Source organism: Callorhinchus milii, unplaced genomic scaffold (genome assembly GCF_018977255.1).
Source record: "Callorhinchus milii isolate IMCB2004 unplaced genomic scaffold, IMCB_Cmil_1.0 Scaffold3, whole genome shotgun sequence".
NCBI classification, from domain to species: domain Eukaryota; kingdom Metazoa; phylum Chordata; class Chondrichthyes; order Chimaeriformes; family Callorhinchidae; genus Callorhinchus; species Callorhinchus milii.
In genome coordinates this window covers 64,898,081-64,921,937 of record NW_024704744.1, presented here as the reverse complement: position 1 = coordinate 64,921,937, position 23,857 = coordinate 64,898,081, and the positions used below count along the sequence as shown (strand labels likewise).

At 39.9% G+C, this 23,857-nt stretch overlaps 1 protein-coding gene across 3 annotated transcripts in view; it reads right to left on the bottom strand.

Annotated features, from left to right (window-relative positions):
- Window positions 1-952: 952 nt before the first annotated feature.
- The window catches only part of senp6a (SUMO specific peptidase 6a), a 71,695-nt gene continuing 48,790 nt past the window's right edge, over window positions 953-23,857 (bottom strand). For all 3 annotated transcript variants that reach the window (XM_042333022.1, XM_007887801.2, XM_042333023.1), the window contains 15 exons: window positions 23,068-23,312; window positions 21,241-21,411; window positions 20,357-20,390; window positions 18,287-18,469; window positions 16,918-17,135; window positions 14,226-14,317; window positions 12,722-12,838; window positions 9,709-9,831; window positions 8,640-8,732; window positions 7,416-7,813; window positions 6,190-6,272; window positions 4,385-4,464; window positions 3,088-3,156; window positions 2,834-2,984; window positions 953-2,232 (listed from right to left, as the gene is read on the bottom strand). In XM_042333022.1, coding sequence (XP_042188956.1) covers window positions 2,065-2,232; window positions 2,834-2,984; window positions 3,088-3,156; window positions 4,385-4,464; window positions 6,190-6,272; window positions 7,416-7,813; window positions 8,640-8,732; window positions 9,709-9,831; window positions 12,722-12,838; window positions 14,226-14,317; window positions 16,918-17,135; window positions 18,287-18,469; window positions 20,357-20,390; window positions 21,241-21,411; window positions 23,068-23,312 — 2,225 coding nt within the window. In that variant the 3' untranslated portion in view covers window positions 953-2,064. The remainder of the gene's footprint in view (window positions 2,233-2,833; window positions 2,985-3,087; window positions 3,157-4,384; window positions 4,465-6,189; window positions 6,273-7,415; window positions 7,814-8,639; window positions 8,733-9,708; window positions 9,832-12,721; window positions 12,839-14,225; window positions 14,318-16,917; window positions 17,136-18,286; window positions 18,470-20,356; window positions 20,391-21,240; window positions 21,412-23,067; window positions 23,313-23,857) is intronic.

Here is a 23,857-nt window from a genome sequence, read left to right as displayed (position 1 = left end):
TGAATGGCAGCAAGCTATTCAATAATTGAGGGAGGTGGGTACACATCGCAGCTGGTTTGGACTTCATACAACATCCATACAATACACCTTGTAGCAGTGGTGACTGGTCAGGAAACAGGTGCACTAGCTGATTCTTCTTCCTTTCAAGATCTACTGCAGTCCTTTCCCCCCATCCAACCACCACCTCAACTTGAGATCAACTCAAAACCAAAGAATGCTTGGCACTTTTTTTAAAAAACTAGATTTCCCTCGGCTTTTTTAAAAAAAAAATTACTTGAAATGGTTGATTTAAAACACAGATACCAGGTAGCTGTTCTAACCAGTGTATAACCAAGTCTTACGGTTGTCTATGCAATATTAAGTTGATTAAGTGCAAGGAAATCAGTAGCTGAGTAATTTAAACCCTGCCCAATTCCAATACAACTCTGTTCAGCTTAGCATGATCCAATTCTGAAGTGCATCCGGTTGCTGCAGTAAAGACACAATGCCATTGAAAGCAGACATCCTAAAATTCAGTGCACATTTCCAAAAAAAAAATTTGATCACTCAAACCACGATTGTTTGTGGGACACTGCTCTGCACATTTGGCTGCCCCGTTTCGCCCAAAAAACATACAGTCAAATCACTTTAGTCTATTCTGTGAAGAGTATTGAGACGTCTCAATGAGGTGATAAGGCGCTATATCAAATGCAAGGATTATTATATGTATGATTTGCTACTTGTATACAGATGTTCATACGGACATATGAGGTTGTTGCTGTGTACTCATTAAGACTCCAACCATGGATTATACAAAACATATCTCTCAACAAACACTTTGCTTAATAGAATAGATTCCAAGACATGTCAAATGTAAGTATTATTATTATAAGCATGGATAGTTTCTTCATATCTAAAATGTACCCCAAAATCAAGACTGAAATGGTTGTTTAGTGGACACACAGACTGGCAGTTTTGATAGTCACTTTTATTCACATCAGCTTGAACTCCAGCATTAAACTGAACGCGACACTAGAAGCACGGATTCCATGGGAAACCGGAACCCTACGTCAGCTTACTGCCTTAAAAGTAAAAGCAAATGACACAAATGCAATGTCAAACCGTCTGCTGAGGAAACATTGACTGCAATCTGGCTTAATTGCACTTAAAAGAATCAAAATGTTTCTGACGTGTAATTTCAGAACACCTATCACCCAGGAAATAAATACATCAGGATTTTTAAATGAAGGCACTGGTTTGATTTAAATCTGTACCTTATTAAAACTGGAGAAAATAATTTAATTCTAAAAATTAGAGCACTATTGGTACAGGAAAGCCTCTAATATACAGGGCATGGTTCAAAGATCTGCACTAGTACTCACTAAGATACCAGTGCTTGTGAGAGATGCTACTGGTTTATCACATTAGTACAGTGTAATCCAGATAAATACGATTTGCTGGGAAATGTTAAGCCTGGAGCCAATCTAGGTAGTGCAATTGAATGGAAATGCTTAATTGAACTATACTCTTGGATCAGATACAGGTGTATCCATAACTCCCTTCAAATAGTTTTTGGGAGAGTTGGAAAGTCAGCTAACTCGTTGTCTGACCATAACCACTTTGTGCAACCACTTTGAACACTCTCACAAACAGGCTGAGTGATGTGCAACTCCTTATGCTCCTGTTTTTTTCAAAAAAAAACTTGTCCAGTCCATTTTATACTAGAAGGGCTTTTAATCTGACCATACTTATAATAAGCTATCTAATTACTTTTAACAAAAATACATACCAAAATGCTCACTAACCAAAACAGTGAAAATCACAAATGCTGCAAAATTTGTTATGAACATATGTACATAGTTTTATATTTATAACGGTACATAAACATTCATTTTAGGTGCCTGTAGAATGAATGAAGGAAAGTGTGCATCAATGTTCTGAAGGAGCAGCAGCGCAGTGTATTTTATCCCTCTATGGAAAAGTACACCAGGATAAATCCAAGTCATTTTGCATTGGGTGCAACAGAATCCGAACACAATGACGGGCACTTCTGCCAAAGAAGCTGCTGCCTTGGGCGGGCATGGCTCACGAAGGTGCTTCCGCTGCTTTGAGCTCCTGCCCTTTCTTCTCCTGATTTTGTTCCTCGCATAGTTTGAAAATAATGTTGCGTATTTCTTCTCGCTTTTTTTTAACTCGCTGCTGAGGAAACCATTCCATCAAGTTCATAGGCAGCTCAAAGCTTGGGATCGGATTCTAAGAAGAACAAAGGTGAAACAACAATAAAGAGGGTGGTGCTGGAGTATTGTTTTTTTACATTAATAATGGTCATTGCTTTCAGGTTGCCATTGAAAACAATTGTTATAAATCTGGCTAATTACCAAATCTATCTTGGATTTTCATATCCAGCAATAAAACCAAATCTAAAATATTTATGCAGTTTTAAGATGGTAGCTTCTGCAAGGAATATTTCAAGATTGGCTGCAAAAGAACGGCATTGTTAACATTAAGAGACACTGTACCTGAATACATTTGCAGCAATCAAACATAAGATAATCTACATTTTGCTCAAATGAAAGTATCTACTCCCGAGTTGCTACCCTGCGTGAAGGGTGCTACATAAATGCAAGTTGTTGTTAAGTGTTAGAAGCGTGAGAATAGCACCCATGGACAGAGATTGCAATCCTCGATTTCGGGAGCACCATTGCAATTCCAACCCCACCGTGAGTGTGTAATAGGTTAATCATTGGGGTTCTACTGCAGCATACATTATTAATGCAGAAAGAGTTACACAAAAACAAGCCCTTTCCGGTTTCACATCCACGTCGACCCTCTCCCAAGCAGAAGGTACACCCACCTCAAAGAAGCTTTCTACATACTGCAGGACATAGACACCGCAGTCACTGAAGTTGTCTTGCTGTGGAACACGAGGATTGGAGCCCTTCATGACATCTTTGGTGAAATATCTTTTCCTACCTTTCCTCATTTCCCATTCTACTTCAAGGTACCTGTTTCAAAACCCAAAAAGGGAGTAAAATGGAAACTTTGCCTCTTGGATTTAAGGAAATCACGATTAAAGGAATTTAGAAAGGTTTGCTCAAATATCCTTACTCTCGTAGTATTTTAACCACATTTGTACGACTTGGTCCACGCAAAGAATCCATAATGAGAATGCATGGCCTGCAAGAGAGAACAGCAAGGTCTCAGGTAGCGAAAAATGCTAAAACTAACCTTACCCTGAAAAATATTGGCAAATTATATCTTACCAGTACCTAGAGTTCCCTACATTTCTATGTCTCTGATGAACAACAACAACAATTTGGATTTATATAGCGCCCTCCACGCCGGACAGCGTCTCAGAGAGCTTCACAGTAACGGCTCCCGGGGCTGAGCCAGGGGGAGGGGGAAGAAGGTGACCAAAGGCGCGGTCGAAAAAAAAAGGTCTTCAACTGAGACCTGAAAATAGGAAGAGAGGGGGCGAGATGAAGGGAGTGAGGAAGGGAGTTCTAGAGCCTCGGGGCATAGTGGCTAATTTTGGTCATCTTTCGTCCCCACACCCCCACCCTTAGCTCAACCAGAAATGTCAAGCACTTTGGGATGTCCTCCCAATGTTAAAAGCACTAAATCAGTGTAAATTGTACTGTATTTCCCTTGAAACAGCTAAAAACGACTAAAATCTATAGAGATTGGAGAGCTGCTAAAATTCTAAATCTGCATTTTATAACTAATTACAATAATTAGCACCTGAAACTTCACATCAGTGTAGAGTGAAGAATTATGACTATTTAACCCTTTCGAGAGGAGGATAGTTCCAAAAAATCTCCCTGAGCCGGCCATTATTGCGGTTCAAGCACCGCAGCACAGCAAAGGCCACAATTACTAATCGTGGTGAAACAATCGTGGTTTTGTTGGTGTGATATCATTGCACTAAAACATTAGCAAACTATTTATTCTAGGTCTGTCTTCTGACTGTCCTGGTGGTAGACACATTCTGCAGGAAGGTTCCATCGTGTCAACTGTCCTCTGGTATCTTTTCTAAATGGACATTCTTCCATTTGTAAATCTGAACAGTGAGACAGAGGGACTGCGGGATGGAGTTCGAGAGGGTGAGTGCAAAGTGGCAGAAGGGCTGCCGGCCAATAGCCCGCTGACCAGAAGTATGAATTGTGAATCTCTTCTTTCTAGCCTGATGTCAATGATGCTGCTGATGTCAATTGTAGCCCTCCGATCGGCTGCTCTGGCTGAGACCAATGAAATCAGCATGCAGCAAGGACCTCTCTCACCTGAATCTCTCACTATCACAACAGGCAATACATTTACCCAGAGATAACAGGAAAGTTCCCAACTTGGAAGTAGACGGGTCTATTTCCACCACGCAATACATACTCACTCATACTCAAGTACTCACTGTTTAGAAGGTCGCTGACCCCATGGCACACTTTCTGAAGAGCTTTCCTCAGCCACACTCCCAGCATCATTATTGTCCTCCTATACACAGCATAAGCTCTACAATGAATACTGCAATCAACTGAACACACTAATATAACTTCTACTGAAAAATCTACTTAAAATTAAGAACTTTAGTTTCTAAGGTGCCTTATGCATTGAAATGACTCAAAATACTTTACAGTTATTGTCAAGTGTAGTGACTGCTCTTTTTTTAGGCAAATGTGAAAGTCATGTTTGTGACAGCAAGGTCCTACAAACAGCCATAAGGCAAATGATGAATTTATCTCAAGAACCATTGGCCAGGATAGTCAGCAGGGTGAAATACCTTCCTATTCATAAATAGTGCCAAGGGATCTTTTTAACATCCAACTGAACAGGTAGAAGGACAGCACTTCTGATAATGCAGTGCTTCCTCAATACTGCGCCAGAATTAGATTGTAAGTTCAAGTCCCAGTGTGGGGTTTGAACTTATAATCTTCTGACCCAGAAGTGAGAGTGTTACCAACAAACACCTAAAATAAGACTATTTCCCACTGGATTGTATAACATAATATTTCAGGAGTATTTTGCCCACAAATATACAGTCAATTCACTTTACAGTCTATTCTGTGAAGCGCTTTGAGACATCTAGAAGATGTGAAAAGCGCTATATCAAATGCAAGGATTATTATTATTATTATTACGTTAAGACAAGAGGGAGTTGAGAGCACTATCAGCTTCACTATAGGAAAAAAAACATAATGTTTAAGTTTCCAACAATAGAGGCCTGTGAGATGGCCTTTCGGAGACCAGGAAAAGGAAATCAGAGTATGGTTTCAAATTTCTCAAAGGGGAAAAGGTATTTTGGATTTTCCACAGAGTTGAGCTACTACATTAATCGTGACCGTAAGAGCAGAAGACGACATTTGGAAAATTAGTACACAAAAAAAAGGGCTATAAATTAATCTGCAATCCTCAATAAATATTGCTCCACAGATCACCTAGTATTTTTTCATACTCATTATGCACTGGAAGTTGAAAAGTGTTCGCAATATGTGTAAGTTATATACTGTACAGAAACACCACCTATACAATTGTTTGAAAAGCAAATCTCCATAACAAAGGTATACACAGTTCCTAGCTACTATAAGAACAGAGCATTCATCATGACCACGTTAACTAGGGAAAATAATGCTAAGGCTAAATATTTAAAATGCTTCTCATGCATTAGCTACACACTTGTAGTTAAAATTGAACAGAGTTCACAATTACATGCTTTGACACGACTTCAGTCTTTTCAAGAGGGCACAATTCTTACCAAGTTTAGTTCAACAGCAAGCCTGTTGCTCTATTTATATTGCTGACTGGACATGATAAGTACAGTATGAATCTGATTTCAGGCTTGAAATCATTAGGGGTAAATTGCACTGCAGAAATGATACTGGACAAGATTGTTTCACTAATAAACTTTGTGTCGCTGCAGTGTAAACTCAGTGACCGGTTTATTTAGTCACTGATCTGATTGGTTTATTTTCCCAATTGTTTCTAACATAATAAGGTTCCAGGAACGGGGGATGGCTGAGAGAGAACAAAACCATCAGTAAAGCTCCTCTTGACATTATTTATTTAGCAGTAATCACAAAATAAATCTTAATATTTTTGCACATAACGCAACAAACCTGAAGGCATTGTGTGATTTACACAACACCATCGGATGTTACACGCATCCCTATCCGCAAAAAACTGCCTGGTGTGATGAAAGCACTGAACAAAATGGAAGCCCACCTGGCTGTACTCTTGATCTTCCATGAAGTCAAAAGAATCATCGTGTTCGTCAGTATAGCTGATCTGGATTCTCGTTAAGGCATCTGTTTAGAAAAATACAATGCATATCAGCACCAGTTTTAAATTGCCAGTAATTAGCAGTAAGCCCTCAAATTGTAACTACTGAGAAAATGCCACTGGTCAGAACAGGCTATATTAAAAACAATTTCTGGAATTTAAAACCACAGTTGCTCATTTTATACTGATCCCTCAAATGACACATTGTGTGGTTGTTTCCCCGCCCCTCTGCTGGATGCAGTTTTGCAGTGCTGGCTATGTACAAGTAGCTGGCTTTCTTATGTGAAGCACAGGCAGCAATTGCTGTCAGGTTATTCCACTCTGAGCACCAATTCTCAATTCACTTCAGCTAAGGGTGACTTTAACCCGGTACAATCTCTAATGGCACAAAATTCCAACTTTTAAGAGGGTCCTGTGTAGAACCTAATTTGAGATGTAACAATGATATGATAAGTCACTATATCAAATGCAAGGATTATTATTATTAAGGATTATTATTATTAGAGGAGATGACACCCAGGTAACTGGTGCCTATAGTTGAGCGACAACAGGAAAACTAAAAGAAATGGGCGATAAGGCCACGAACAAACATTTTCTGTTAGAAACATGGAACATCTTGAGAAGTGTCCTCTAAGGTAGTGCAAACATTTGAGGTATTTGAGTTCAAAATGAAGAGTTTAAGAATTTTCTAAAATTCTGCACAATCTTAAATGTTAAGACAACGATCTTAAGCCTTTCTTCAATCTCCACAATATTGCCCATTGGCACCACATCTCTGCCCTCAAATGTAGCTAAAATTTTCAATCAGGTCTTTGCATCTCCAGATTTAACTTCCCCAATTCCACCCTCCACAAGCTCCAGATCAGAGAACTCCAAATGACACATCCTCTCTTGCAACACTCTGCAACACCCTCACCCCCATCCTCGCTTGGTTCTACTGGCTCCCCAAACCCCAGCGGATCAACTTTCATAACCTTGTCCTTCTCTTCAAATGTCCCCATGGCCTTGCGCCACCCTGCCTCCCAATCTCTCTCCTACTCAAGTCTTCGAAAAGTGCTTTGAAATTTTCTCCCTACATGAAAAGTACTGTGCACGTGACAATTGTTATACAAAACCCCTAAGATTAAAATGATTGTCTTGCATTTTGATTGGATAAACAGACCAGATACCTAGTGGTTTACTCTCTGTGCCAGTTCCATTTTCTGATTTTTGGCTTGCATTTTGGTCGTTTTCCGATTCTGTATCTGGATGACTAACGTCACTGGGAAGTTTATTTGTAGAAAAGCAAGTTTTTCTTGTGCTAAGTTTATTTAAGTCTGTGCTCTCACAGCTGCCGGCAGCATGTATGTCAGGTGTTTCGTCTGTTATGTCTGGTGTCTTGCTTAGGATATTTGCAGCAGTTGGGTTCTCCGATGAACCTTCAACCTCCTCTTGCAACAATGGCTGCTGACTGCTCCTCTCTTCTTCTACAGGACTGTCATGCCGCATTCCTTCATTTTCCTGGGAATTTGTATTTGGCTCAATATTGAGGCCAGGAAAACAAATCACAGCCAAAAACCAATGGGCCCTTTAGCAATGAAAAGAAAAGCAATGATGCATTATTGTCAGTTTTGTTATTAAATTAATCCCTTTTGTTTAATTCAATGAACAATTCACAGGACTGCAGATGAAATATGTTGTTAAAACATCATCAACTGGTTTTCAAAGTAAAACTTCTATTGTAGGAATGCTGATGATGGTCTCTCAAGTGGAACACAATCATCATTGGGAGAATAGTTAATTCTAATAAAATTCTTTCATGTGGAATAATTGCACATGTCTGGGTCACGAAAGTTCAGAGGCCCACATTTCCTTACAAGCTTAACAAAAAATCATGCAGAATTTTTGAAAAATTCTTATAAATTCACTGGTCTTAAAAGGAACGGTAGAAACGTGAAGGCTTAATTAAAGAATTTTCTAAAATTGTGCACAACTGTATTTCTTTTTTAACTTTTGATGTTCTCTCTCCTTAGAGTTTCTTTCAATCTTAAAATGAGACCTGAATGATTTTATTATTTTGGGATGAGGTGATGAGACCGCATCACTCTGGGAAGAGAGGCCAAGTGGAAAGCATATACAGTGGAACTCTCAGTAGCATAGTTTGAAAACTCGTAAGCAAGTTATGTGTGTTTGTGTGTGTGTGTGTGTGTGTGTGTGTGTGTGTGTGTGTGTGTGTGTGTGTTAGAGACACACCAGTCCGACCAGAAAATCAAAATGTGGGTTTCATTTTAAGACTGAAACAGTTAAGACTCCCTCGAAGGGAGAGGACATCAGTTATCAGAATGCTGACCAATCCCTAAACATAAAAGACTTTTATGACAATTATGACCCCCAATGGGTGGCTGGATACTCACGTTTCATTAATGGGAACGAAAACAAAATCCTTCTGGAAGAGATCCACGTGTCTGGTCCAGTTTTTCACTCTTGCATGCCGTCGCTGTGGTAACCTGCCAGATACGCATTAGAAGATGCTTTGAAGTTACACAGCACATGTATTCAGCAGAAAGCCATACAATGCTGTTAACCAGGACAAAGAAACACACTTTGTATGGAGCCCAAATGGCTCATAGAGGCCTACAAATATATACCAGAGGGCTGAATTTCTAATCAATGCTATGTGTAGCAATACACGTCAGCATCTAATGGATTTTTAACACTATAAATGACACATCAAAGTCGCAATGAGCGGTGTTGACTTGGAATTTTAGCTTGCAGCATTTAAACCTTTTTTTTAAAAAACCTCAAATCTGAATTAAATAGATATATCAAAATAAACTAGAAATGTGAACAACTCTGCCCACAAAATCTAGTTAAATTACTTTACGGTACATTCTGTGAAGCGCTTTGAGACGTCTCGAAGACGTGATAAGGCGCTATAGCAAATGGAAGAATAACTGTGGACATTATTCAAAATGCAGCCATAATACTTCCTTTGCAGGGAAATGGAAATACAACTGAACAACAGCAGCTTTCATTTATTTAGAGCCCTCCACACATTGCGCCCCAGAGTTCTTAACACTGGCAGAGCAAAGTTGATTTGTAACTATGAGTTCCAGAACTTTTAATACTTCTACCAAATGTTTGAAAGGGAGCACATAGATAATATATAGCTCATCTTCAATGGTGATTTGGGAAGCCAGAAGTACTAATCAAGCTTAAAATGTGGTCAAAACATTTAAAATCCATATATTAAATTTCAGATATAAATTGACAGTATCAACATTAACTGAGGAGCTTTTATTTGGTAGGAGCTGAAAGGATGGTAAAGAAGGTTTGGAGAACATAAGGGACCTTTACAAAACCAATTGCATGTCTTTGTATGTGGTATTACAATCTTCATATTAACAGTAGTAAGCTAGGGGAGAAGAGGAAGGAAGAGAGAAGAAAATGGGATGCCATGATCCTGATTTTCAATTTACTTACGACAGGTTGGGTGGGTCCATAAGGTTTCGTCGTTCTCTTTGATTTAGACGTTTATAAAAGAAGGAGCTAAAAATATGTATTCTGTTCGCATCCTGTTGTTTCATCTTTTCCAGCACCAAGAATCTGCAGAACGGGTTAGAACAGAACACACACAAATGAACATGTGGCAGGTGAGGGAGCTGACTTCTGTAATACTGGTTCTTTGTTACAAGCTTTAGTTTTGAATACCAGGTCTCCCCCACTTCTCATTTGAGGTCCAAGTGCCAAGAATTCATCTTCATATTAAGCCTTGCAATATTGACATTGCCCTCTCTCGACCTCCCCATCCACACTTACTTTTGATCGTTTCAGTTACTTATAAAGTTTGTATGTTTAAGGAGAATTTGAAGCAACAGAGTATACATTTTCTGCTCATGTCATTTTCCTATATATACACAAGCGCACACAAATACATAATAATAATAATAATAATAATCCTTGCATTTGATATAGCGCTTTTCACGTCGGGAGGACATCCCAAAGCGCTTCACAGAACACACTGTAAAGTGAATTGACTGTATATTTGTGGGCGAACGCGGCAGCCAATTGCGCACAGCAATGTCCCACAAACAGTAATGGATTGAAAATGACCAATTTATTATTGTTTTGTTTTTGGAGGGATTATTATTAGGCGTGTGGAGTAAGGAAACTTGCCCAAGGTTTCGCCCTGCCTGGAATTGAACTCAGGTCTCTCGCTTGCAAAGCGAGTGCTCAACCACTGAGCTACAGGACTCCACTCATATATATTACCACCCCAATCCTATCTAGATGCCAGAAGGAATAAAGATTATGCTTGGATTCTATGCTTGAGCAACAGTTAATGTTCTTTGGTGGATTTTTTCACAAAAATAACCAAGAGAACCAAGGGTTCTGGCTCAGTTGGTAGCACTTTCAGCTTGAATTCTAGGTTCACCTTGGGAATTTGAAACTCAAATCTAGGGCAGTGCTGGCGAGAGCATTGCCATGTCGTAAGTACAGTCCTTTGAATGAATCATTAAACTGAGGTCCCATCTGTCTGTTCAGGTGGATGTTAAAATCTCATGACATTATTCAAATGGCAAAGGGAGCTTTTCCCGGTATTCTGGCCACCAATCCTCCAGTTAAAATTGGTCAATTTCATTATTGTTGGTGGGACATTACTGTACTGAAATTGGCTGTCATTTGCACACAAATAGTCACATCACTTTACTGAAAATTCATACTCTTTCAAATGTTCAATATGTAGGTATTATAATAAATGCAACAATAATTATTAATCATATGTGAAACTTTACAATCCAATTGTCAGGCGGTGTCAATTCTACCCACTCTGTACACCAGTAACTACCATTTTCAAGGAAAACATTTTCTTCTGCCTAAATGAAAAACGTTTCACCATTAATTTCATCATTTCACCAGCATTGCTTTATTCCGGTTTTAGCCACTAGGCTGTGCATAAATAGAACTAATCACCCTCTAGTTCTAGGTGGAGTCATGTTGCAGCCAATCTGAGACATCGCCACCTTGTGAACACAAATAAGTATCACAAATTAACGAAATGCTGAAGTAACAAGGCAAAGCAGAGGATGACTAGCGAACAATGGTGAAACAAATGTTTTTATTTAAAATTAACATTGGAGCTGGAACAACATATTGAACTGAGGAACTGAATATATATACAGTATATATAGTAACTGGGCAGCTGTATATTTCGCCTACAAAATATACTCAAATCACTTTAGAGTTTATTCTGTAAAGCGCTTTGAGACGTTTCGAAAATGTGATAAGGCGCTATATCAAATGCAAGGATTATTATTAATTATAATATGCCAAGCACCAGTCAAAAGCCAGACCCTGCAATGATTTGTAGATGAGAACAGACCTCCAACAAATAATGATAATAACCCATCCATTTCGATTTAACAATTTTATTCTACCAAAATGTCTCAAAAATCTCAGTTTTCAGTTAATTGTAACAACCGTATATTTGCCTGTTAACGGCTCTGAGATGGTACCGTGAGTGAAGGACTCTACATAAATGCAAGTTGCTGTTGTTACTGTAGGCAAATGCAGCAGACAACGGTCACACACCAATGTCCCACCAGGTGAATGACCTTTTCGTGTAAAAATAGTGTTTGCAAATTATTTTTTAATTTTCTCTCCGTTAGCACCCGATTCTGGTTCCCTCCTTTGATGGGTTGCAGTTCCACAGTTATCCCATCCAAGAGGGCATGGCAACGAGTGCTGGCAAGTAACTCAACTGCAGAGGCGGTCACAATCAACCATCTCCTTTCCCTATCCAGCTGCCACAAAAGTGCACAACCAGTAGAGGGAGACAGCTGGGCCAGGAACTCGATCTGACCTACTTTGCCTCTGGGAACAGCAAATACAGCACAGATCAATTGAACCGTTCAGTTCGGAACCGAAAGATTGAACTCTACCCACTACACCATCAGGGCTGTCACAGACCATTTTGGATTGTTGGCTAGGACACTCTACCATCTCTTTTTAAATAGCACCGTGGGATTTTTAATGTTCACTTGAACAGGCAGACATGGTGTAACCGAAGGACAACACCTCTGAAAATGTCAGCCTAGTCTGTGAGCTCAAACTCCCAATGTGAGCCTCAAACCCTTTGACCGAGACGAGTGTTACCAGCTGAGACAGGCTGACACCATCAGCCAGTATGAATACATTTACCCACATCTGAAATTAAAATAATTTGCCAGTGATTCCTTTTTACTGTAAAAAGGGAAAAGTAATTTTCCCTTTTTTTGAATTGCTCTGGCGTTTCAAGCCTGAACCATGAGCTCATGGAGATATGGAGCTTAAACCCACAAGCTTCTGAGTCATGAGGTAAGAGCACTACCGACTGAGCCAAGCTGACACCTAGCTGCCCCAAGCAGATATACATAATGCCTCACATTAATTCAGAGATTAAAAGACAAAGAACACATTTAGGCAAAGAAGCACATTTCTGATAAAAACAACTTACTTCAAATAAAAATCTATTATAACATCATTCAGGAATTCTCCCTCTTTCAGACAATACAGATCTTCATTAGTCACAGAAATGCCTCCCTTAGATGGTGGAGGTGGATAGACTATCAACCTGAAAATAAAAGAATACAACGAGCGTCAGCTATCAGAATAATAATCTTAATGGTTTCTCCATCTAAATGGAGTAAAACCCGAACCATTCACTGCAAAGAGCTGAAGTAAATGACTTCAAACACCGCATGTAATCTAAAAGTCAAAGTCTAACTTTCTCCAGTTGAATATCGACAAGACCGAGGGCCTCCTGCTTGGATCCTGTCAGCACCTCCTCACCTCAGGTGCTGACAGTATCACTGTTCGTGGACGCACACTCCAACTCACCGAACCAGTACGGAACATTGGTGTCTTGTTCGATCCTCAACTGTCTTTTAAACCCCACATCCGTGCGGTGACCCACTCTGCCTTCCACCAGCTCCACCAAATTGACTGTTTTTGCCACTGCCTCTTCACTCAGGTTATCGAGATCCTCATCCACGCTTTCATTACATCCAGACTTAACTACACTAACTCCCTGCTTGTTAGTCTTCCCAACTCTTCCCTCCACAAATTACAGATTATTCAGAACTCTGTAGCTCATGTCCCCTCTTGCACTAAACTCAGTGAGCTGATCACCCCCATCCTCGCCCAGCTTCACTGGTTCCCCATTTGCCAAAGGATCAAGCTTAAGATTCTCGTTCTCACTTTTCAAGCCCTCCACATTCTCGCGCCTCCCTACAACAAATTGCATTTATTTGGCACATGCAATCTCCTAAAACCTTACCAACTCACTAAAACCTTACCAACCCACCGAATGTGACCCACTAAAACCTTACCAACCCGCCAAATGTGACCTACTAAAACCTTACCAACCCCCCGAATGTGACCTACTAAACCTTACCCCCTTTTTGGTAAGGGTTTAGTAGATCGCATTTGGCGGGTTGGTAAAGGGATACAGGGCAAGGCCTGCTCTATGTCCCCCACCCTGCCCACTCCACCATTGGCGGTCAGGCCTTCTGCCTTTCTGCCCCCACTCTGGGAACTCCAACCCAGAACCATCCTGCCTCACCCCCTTCCTTTTCTCCTTCAAGGCACATCTCAAGACCTTCCACTTTGACCATGCCTTTGGTCATCCTCCCACCTTCACCCCGCTTGTCCCCCACCCTGCTCGATTCCGACCCCCAGCTCAAATCCTTGACTGTCCAGGGCCTTGGGATGTTTTCCCGATGTGAAAATACTCTCAACATAAAAAATAAACAAACATCACGGGAAAAAATCTTTTTCAATACAAAGTCATCAACATTTAGCTACATTATTACGAAAAAGATGGGAATAAGGTGTACACAACATAGTATGTTAAAACTCTGACCTGAAGTACCTCCAGGGCAATTATCTTTAACCCAGAATACTTTCATTGAACACATACTTCGAAATGCAGTGCCTTCAATGTTTCTAAGTAGACTTACTTCTCAATAGGACCCGTGAAAGACGAAAGCGATGATCCTAAATCATCATCATTTAAATGCGTTGTGTTCCGCAAACAATATTTTGTCATGATCTAAAATGCAAGATTTGAAGAAACACAGGTCACGTGTAGCAAAATATAGAAATACAGAGACAAGGGAAGCGTGCAGCTTTAAATAAAGCTATTCCTAATGTTCCACAGGTTAAGCACACATGATGACTGTAAGACACATACCAGGAGTGCCTCAGCGCTAACCTCTTTAGACATGTGTATTCCTGGCTCACAAAGTAGCACCCTCGTCTGAGTCAGAAGACTGTGAGTTTGATCCCCATGACAGGGCTTGGAGAGAGTTGGCAGTCGAGCCTGGTTGTAATGAAGGCTACACTTCAGAAGAAGCACTTTGAGATGTTTTGACGTGATAAGATGCTATTATAATAATAATCCTTGCATTTGATATAGCGCTTTATCACGTCTTCGAGACGTCGCAAAGTGCTTCACAAAATATACTGTAAAGTGAATTGACTGTATATTTTGTGGGCGAAATGCAGCAGCCAATTGCGCACAACAGTGTCCCTCCCACAAACAGTCGTGGATTGAGTGACCAAATTAAAGATGATACCAGGGCTTAAAAGGTTAAATTATAAGGACAGGTTGCATAAACTTAGTCTCTTTTCCTTTGAGTTTAGAAGGTTGAGGGGTGATCTGATTGCGTTTTTCAAAATAATAAGTGGATTCGATAGGGTAAATACAAAAACACTATTTCCTCTGGTGGGGAATCCAGAACAAGGGCCATAATCTTAAAGTTAGACCATTTCTTGGCCATTTAGGAGTGAAACCTGGAGGCAGTTTTTCACTTGAAGGGTAGTGGAAATCTGGAACTCTCTATTTACATCTGCAAGACTGAGATGGATAAATATTTGTTAGGTCAGGGTATAAAGGGATACAGGGCAAGGGCAGGGAATTGGACTTGAGGTACAGATCAGCCATGATCTAATAGAATGGCGGAACGGGCTTGAGGGGCTGAATGGCCTACTCTCGTTTCCAGGCTATTATGCAAGTGTTATTATATTTAACTATTCTTCATCATTCTTTTCTCTACACTCTACACTCAGACCATTGGTTTGATATCCCTGTGTTTACTAAATTTAGAGACAATGTAACGGTGGCTAAATAAAGCAGAATTTCAAGAATGAAAGATCTAATCTTTAACAGAAATGGAAGAAAACAAGCCCAGTTTAGCTTGTTGATGCCTTGCCTTGAAGATTTTTTGCAACATTTTCAGATCTTATCAAACAAAGGACAATATGAGTTCCAAGTCCGATCTAGGGCTTGAACGCACAACCTGTTCACTCAAAAGCAAGTGTACAACCAACTGAGCCAAGCTGACACCTTAATTTAAGGTTAAACCTATAAGGCTGAGTGAGATGGTGCACTGATTTTCAGTGCAATCCCAGTAACCACAGTTTACTGATGCCAGCACTGAGTGGCCGCCTTCCTTGGTACGGCACACAGGCATAGCAGGCCTCCAGACATCAATGGTGTTCACAGTAACCACCAAAAATGCTCAAGAGCACTTGCCACTGACTGGCTGGTTTCCGGCGCAAGCACAATGGCTCTGAGACATCAGTGACGACCCTGACAATTGTGGAAGTGCTGCCGAGCGACCACACTATGACACATTGTTATAACACATGAGCTTAGTTGATGACCCCAACTGCCACGCCATTATAACGGGAGGCCGTGTCACGGGAATCCAGATCATCTCCATCATGAAGCGATGGTTGGAATGTCTAAGTATCCAAAAGAGCAAAGGACAATATGAAGCAAAGTGATAAAACTTGTTTTTGTGGCCAACATCCAGCACATCTATCACATCAGTCAAAAATATGGGATACGTTTTTCGGATTAGTATTTAATAAAGCTATTTTAAAAGGGCTTGAGTTATTTCTTTGCTTTTGCTGGGGACACTGTGTCCAGTCAGTTATTAACAAGATAACTTGTAGGCATATCACTGCACCAATATGAGGATCGAAATATTTCATGGCCTTAGTCTTAAAACCATTATGTTAAAATTGTGCAGAATTTTGAAAATACACAAATCCAATCCTAATATGGAAGCAGGCTCTCTTTTTCTTTAGTAAGGAATCCAGTTGTAAAATACAATTTTCCTTTGGTAATGAATTATGTCATGCGAGCAATTTTAACAGGAATAAGGAATTTTAATAAGGAATCCTGTTAAGAAAAACAAGCTGGCTCCAGCATTAGATATTGTACAATTCTCAAGGCAACTTCTCAGAGGGTTTACAACCAACTGTTGTCCTAAGCAAAGATGGATTATTGCTAGTCAGGTTTAGTTCTCTCACCACTTTTTTTCCTTCCCTTCCCAGTGGCATTTTTCCTTCTAACATAGTACGGTTACAAGAATTCTAAACTATTTTGTGTCCCCACATAAGAACAGAGAATTAATCTCAGATGCTCTTAACAATCTGCTTTCCAAGAAGTGCATCTAAAAAAAGAATAATCAAATGGCACTGTTTCAGGTCAGGTAAAACAGATAACGTGGTTTGGAGTCTCAAAACCCACAAAGCTCTCGGCCCAAATCTATTTCATATTCCCTTTTTGTCTTGCTTTTACCTAAAAGGTGCGAATGCTATGATAGTGGAATGGCTTGTTTTAACAGCAATAATGTTTACCTTATTGTCCTTGAAAAAGATGTTTCCTGGGTTATTTTCTTCTAGGTTGTGTGCAAAAAAATCAATCCTGTGGTTTGCTTCTAGAAATGAAATTTTGGCAAAAAAATCCGGTATATTGTTCTTTTTCCCAATTTCCATACAAATCCTTTCAAAAATAGCATTTGCTCTATTGTCCGGTGCACTTTCAAAAATCAGGACAACATAACGTTCATTATCATCTGAAATACACAAAATGTACGAGAAACACGGTTCAATAGATAAACCAGACTTCTGCGTTCTCCAGTTCAGAATACAGGAGTAGCCAAGATCTGCGATGTTTCTATATCTTAAGCGTTATAACCAACTAAAATGTACATTTGCCAATCACCCAATACAAACTTTGTAACAGTAAGGATGGACATTTCATGTTGGTGCTAACAGCTGAAGATTTGTGATGTTTTTGTAATAAGAAAGGTACTGTATTCTGGTCAAGTGTAGCCCTGTGTCTGGAGGATGAGCACCCAGGACACATTCACAATCCCAGCAGCACAGTAATCACTATTTAGTTTATAATCCATTTGATCATGTTTTGTCCTTCCTCCTTCCCCCTTCTCCAAAGTTAATCTGGAACGGGGGCGAGGGGGAAAAACACCAATCTAGGATGGGGTGGGGGGGAACCTAAAGTTAAACAAAAGAAGTCAGAAGAAGTTTTAAAGAAACAGTACAGAAAATCATACCAAACACTTTTCTACACAAGCACCAAATTACTAACAAAGTAGAAGAGCTTGGTAACAAAATACATGAAAGAGGCAGCAGGAATGCTCATGGAATGTTACAAGGTCCAATATTAAATCTTTTTAATTCTTGACAAATGACAATTCACTCGTTTTATTTTCTACAAGTTGCCAGAGTTTCGCATTTGTTTTGGTAAAAAAAATCGGTAGATAGAAATAAAAACTGGCTTGAGGTCAGTTAAAGTGGTAAACTGGGGAGTCGCTGGTACAGATTAGATAACTGACAGCAGCACGAGGGTACTCGAGAAAAAAATACTGCAACTACAATTTAAAGTAAGTTCAGCAGCTTTCCTGCTATGAAGATCAATTTCAAGTGATGTAAAGTCCAATACTCAATTGAGATTCGGTGAAGCATTTAGCTTGTTGCATATGAATGAATAGATTGAGAAAGACTACTGAGGTCAGTCAGGAAGTCACAAAACATATATTTTTTTAAAAATTATTACACTACTGCTTTCATAAACCATATGTGGCTTGAACTGCATTCTGCTTTACACACTTTAAGATGAAGTAAATAAGACCTTGGAGGTACACACATTAACTCCTGTGGATGTGCCACTTTTATTATCTTCAACAATACAGTGGGTTGTACTTACTGTCCCCCTGTGAGTCATACCAGACCCCCTTTTCCTTGTTCATTTTGAATGAAGATCGTAAGTTGTGGGAAGCAGTGGGTGTTAGCTTCAAAAAAGCTACTGGTAATGCTCGTGAATTGCACCATTCACACATAATAAGCTCCGAAGCTTCTAAAACAACATTGTGCGATTCTTCTTTAGGCACTACAGTGAAAGAATGGGGAGAAAGACAACTAAATTCCACTTGTATTTTCTTTGGGCACTTTAACAGCTTTTGTTTGGTTAATTAGTTATTGTAACAAATGTTTCCGGTTGATGGTTTAAATGGGGAGCTTCATTAGCAGAAACCAACCTGCCCGCTCCCTCGGTTCATCAGGCTCCAGCCTGCTCCATGTCTCCGCCCGATCAGCCCTAGCATCGGTGGTCAGGCTTTCAGCCTCTCTGCCCTCACACTCTGGAACTCCATCCCACGGTCCCTTCGCCTCGCTTCCTCCCTTGCATCCTTCAAGGCTGGTCTCAAGACCCTTCTCTTCGACCGTGCCTTTGGTCTCCCTCCCACCTCTCTGCCTTCCCTCACCCCTACATCACCCCTCCCCCATGCTCGGGCCCCGACATCTGATTGTTCAGCGCTTTGGGACATCCGCCCAACGTGAAAGGCGCTCTATAAATCTAATTTTGTTGTTGTTGTTTTGAGAGCAAACTGATGAACAATTCTGATTAAACACCATTTCTGTTTCGTGGTTTCTCTAGTCTATCTCTGTTTGATCAGAAGACACTGAGGACAGCATTTCCTGAGTTAACAATAACACAAAGCCAAATTATTCATTCAATCAGGGTGCTCCAACAATCCACTTGTTTCACTGTAGGTAATTGGACACCTTCAAATTCCCACCATTCAAAGTAGCTTCCAAGCACACAAGAAAAAATCATTTTCATAATGCCTTCTCACCTTGAAGTGCCTCAAAGCACTTTGTTGGAATCACCAACAGTTTAGGCAAATACAAATATAGACTGTGCCACCAAAATAAGGAAACTACAAGGTCCCAATTAGTTTGAGCACCGGTTACAATGTCATCATTCGGCTTCTCCCAGACTGTGGCTTCACCCAACCTGAACTCAGGGAAAAAATCTAATTAAAGTCTTCAAAGTTCTTTTTTTTTGGTCAATCTGACAAGAAGAAAATATTCATTATGCTTAAGAGGCTCCACACCAAACCGCCAAGAGTTCCACTTATGCATGCTTTTTTGTTTGCCTGGTATGCAATGTATACTACCTTCCCAGAGGGATGCAATCCCAAAGGGACAAGGTTCAGCTTGGTACGAATCAAGTCTTGGGGACCACAGAATATGCATTGAATTATTGCTACAGTCCAGCCAGCTAATGCGGATGGTAATCAGTGTAGCAAGCTTCCCGTTGCTCGTCTAGCTGGGACCACCCTACTTTTTGGACTTCTGTTTATATGGTTAGCAGGGGCAAAATGGAAAAATCCCTACCTCCAGCGACTGGTCTGCTCCCCCACATTTTGCCAATGAACCAGGTTGGTTGTCTGTCACCAAGCATGCCTTAGACTATTATGGACCTGTCTGACGGAGGTATTACAACTACCATGATCCCAAAGTGGAGCAACTCAATTTTGATCTTCCATTGCCAGAAACATCAACTTAATTCCCACTTGTTATCATACTGCAGGAATAATCTATCATTGTCTATCCTCAAACATTTAAAAACATTTTTTTTCAAAATTTCTGAAAGATTTAGAGCATTGATAATGAAAGATTACTCCCACTGTTTGGAAAATTGACAGCAAGAGGTGGGAAGGCAAGATGAGAACAGTCAGAGAATTCAAGTCACACAGAATGTTATTGGAATTTTTTGTCGCTTGGCTATTGAGGCCGTACCTGCAACATTTAAAAGAGAATTAGTTAAAGAGGAAGATTAATAAAGGGAAGGGGAAAGAGTAGAGAATTGGAATTAAAGTAGGAATATCCAGAGGAGAAGCTGACAGCAGCATAGACGAGAGGCTGTAATTTCTACGATCGAACACATTTAAAGCTCCATTGATTTTCAAACTGAGAACCACATCATTCTTACCTCCCAGGTTGACCTTGATAAAGTCCAGAGAGAACTGAAATGAAAGAAATAAGTGTTTACAAATCGCAGAAAAGCTAGCTTCATTGACCAGCAAGTTTAACTAAGTTACAATATTTTGCATAATCTTAAAAAAATTAATTAAAAAATGCTTTGCCACTCAATTAAGATGCAATAATATGTATTTCAAATGTTATAATAATCCTTGCATTTTATATAGTGCCTTTCACATTGTCAAAACATCTCAAAGTGTTTCACAGAATATCATGTAAAGTGTATGGGCGTTTTGTAGGCGAACATGGTAGTCGATCTACACTAGACACGTCTCACAAACAGCCGTGAAGTGAATGACTAATTTTATCTGAAGGATTGTTGGATATTAATTCTCTTCCACCAATACCATGGGATCTTTAATATCCACCTAACAGGCAGACAGGACCTCAGTGTACCATCTCAACTAAAAAACAGCACCTCCAACAATGTAGCAGTACCCCAGCACTGAACTGACTAACCTAGACTGAGTACAAAATCCTAATGTGGGACTTCTCACTCAGTTTTCTGACTCAGAGGCGAGAGCTTGAACTATAATTATTGCGTACACTTCAAAATTTTATTTCATGCAAGATCAATGGCTCATTAGCGGCCCATTCAAATTTCACTAACCGCTCAGTGGCTTGATAGCAAAACTGAGTACGCCATTGGATCAAACTCAACCTGCAACATACATATCTCTGATTCTCCAATTCAGCAGCATTCACTTTTTGCTTATAAATGTTTCTGCATTAAGTAACTCATTTCTTTTTGAGTTTGTGCAAAGTTTTTATTTCCACAATGGGTCTGGCAATAAATGATAACCTTGGAACAATCTGGGAAATACATTTACTCACAATAACGGGCTCTAATACCACTTTGCGTAGGGTTCCTATTCGAATACTTCGGCACTTGAGAATAATACTTTCACAGCTGGTTTCTGCTTGTGTACCAGGAGCGTCACCGTGCACCTGAGAGCTTTCAAATTTTCTTTTTTTGACCGTTGGCTCAGGAAAAGGATTTCCGAACTACAAGAACGAAGTACAGACAAGAACAATCATTTAAACTGAATTAAACTTTAAACTTCTGGGTTGGTTGCACTGTATATTTCTATGTTTCTATTGAGAGAAGCTTTTTTCATTGATAGCAGAGTCAGTAACTAGGGGACATAGTTATAAGAGAGCGACAAGAGTAGTGAAAGGAGAACTTAGGAGGATTGGTTTACGTGCAGAATAGCTGGGATGTGGAATGCCCTGTCAAATAGGGTGGAGTTCATTGTAGCTTTCAGGAGGGAAGAGAGGCTTTAATGGGTATGGGGATAAGGTAAGGCTGTGTGATTGACCCATATCCGTGCTCTGTGAGCTGGTGCAGATTTGATGGGCCAAACGGCCTTCTGCTCTGCAGATTTCTAATTGCTTAACCACTTTTTAGGCACATTATCGGATAATGTGTTTGTGTACATGGGTTTAAAACCAATTAAAAATATTTCTTCACGTTTCCAGCCTTATATTTCAAAAATATTTCACACCATTCTCAGATCGAAGGGATCAAGTTTTCAAATTAATTAAGAAATTAGGAAGAATGTCAAGTATCCCACAGATGTGATTTTTTTAAAAAGAATTTTCTGCATAACATGCAGTAACGAAAGGCAAGCAGCATACAGAGCAATCCTGTTATAACAAAGGTGCCTGGATCCAATATTTCGGGCTCTGTGTTAGAAACAAAACACAAAAAATTGCCAACCTCCAGGTTACACCTGCACAAGCTCTGATGATGACCTGATGACAGGGCCAATTTTTAATATGGTAAGTCAGTTGCTCAGGTACACCTCACTTCTGGTAAGCCCAGATCCACAGTAGACCAGCACTAAACTCAGGTTATAAGGGTTATAAAGCTTGTTTTTACCATGGGAAACAACCAGAGGACCAGGGGATAATGGTTATTCCAATTACATCATACACAAGTGACCCTATTTACTGCGGAAAAAGCTGTCCTAGAAAATCACGTACCATACTCAACTTGGCCAAACCTGAAGAAAATTCAGGATCTTTGGTACTCGTTCTTAAACTGTCATTGAAGGCTGCCACCCTGTCATGTATATTTACAGGTAAGACAAACGGTCTTATTCCTACTCAAACCCCGCCTCTACCTTCAATTCATTTCAAGATAGAAGCAACAAACTTCTCTTTCTGCATTACATAGATTATTAGAGTAAGCCTTTCAAAAAAATCAATTAAATGATTTTAAAATTCACTGTACTCATAAATAGTTTAAAATCAGAATTGCAATACAGCCCACTCAGCAACCTTCAATTTATACATTTTGTGCTAGTTATAATGCTGGGAGCATGGGAAAAGTTCACACATAAATACGTATAAAGGACTTGATTTCATGCACCGTTGTTTCATTGCACCTTATTTTTGCTGAACATGGACTGTATGGCAATCTGAAACTAATACCAACCATTATGTTGGATGCAATGCCACCTGCTGGTCAGCCTCCAATATCCCCTTTGGCATCACTCATATACACAAAGCACATGGACACGTCACAGCCTATTGTTGCAGCTCTAACACGCAAAGGTTTCTCCTCCAGGGAGCAGATTTAACCTCAGCACACCCAAATGAGTTTTGAGCATCTAAGAGAAAAGGTAACAGCGTATCTGTAACTGGACATTACATTACCTTGTCTCTCATCTTAGCTTTTCTCGATAATGTTGCTGTGGACTCTACCTCTGCAAGGGTGCTTTTGGAAATCTGCTCTGCTGCACTGCCGTCAGAACTGTCATTGGAAGCAGACTCTACGATTCCACTGGAGGGCACAGGGGAAGTCCTTGCAACATCGGTAGTTTTACCAACAGAATGGACACTGTCCATTCTGCTGCTTCCAGTACTGGCATTGTCATCCTCATCATCACTGGACAGCACAACTGGATGAAAAATAAAAGCAAAAGATTATCCAATGAGCTTAGCACTCTCTCTGTTTATCCACCACACAGTACTCGCCTTATATTTCACACGGTTCCTATTGTTCGTTGTGGAAGCTATGTTAGGTGCAATATGTACATATACAAGGGAAAGGGCAAAAACAAGGCAACAATGAAAGTCTCTTTGAAAGCACTGGAGGTAATAGTTTTCAAAAGTCGTTTTAGGGTGACCATTAAAATGTATAGTTAACATTGAAAATTATAGCATTTTTTTCACTGCCTTTTTGGAATCATTTAGAACAGTTAATATTCACTAACCAAATACAAAGTTCTGAGGAAAGATATATTACAGCACATTGATTAGAGCAATATTTATCAACCAATATTGATATTTTTAGATCCACCCTCCACACACTTTGCTGTCATTGGAAACAGGCTCTAGGATTCTGGTAACCTACATTTCTGAAACACATGGACAAGTGTGCATCTTTAGAAATAGGAAAAACAAGAGTAAGTGGGTAAGACACTCCTCATTTTGTTCAGCTCCT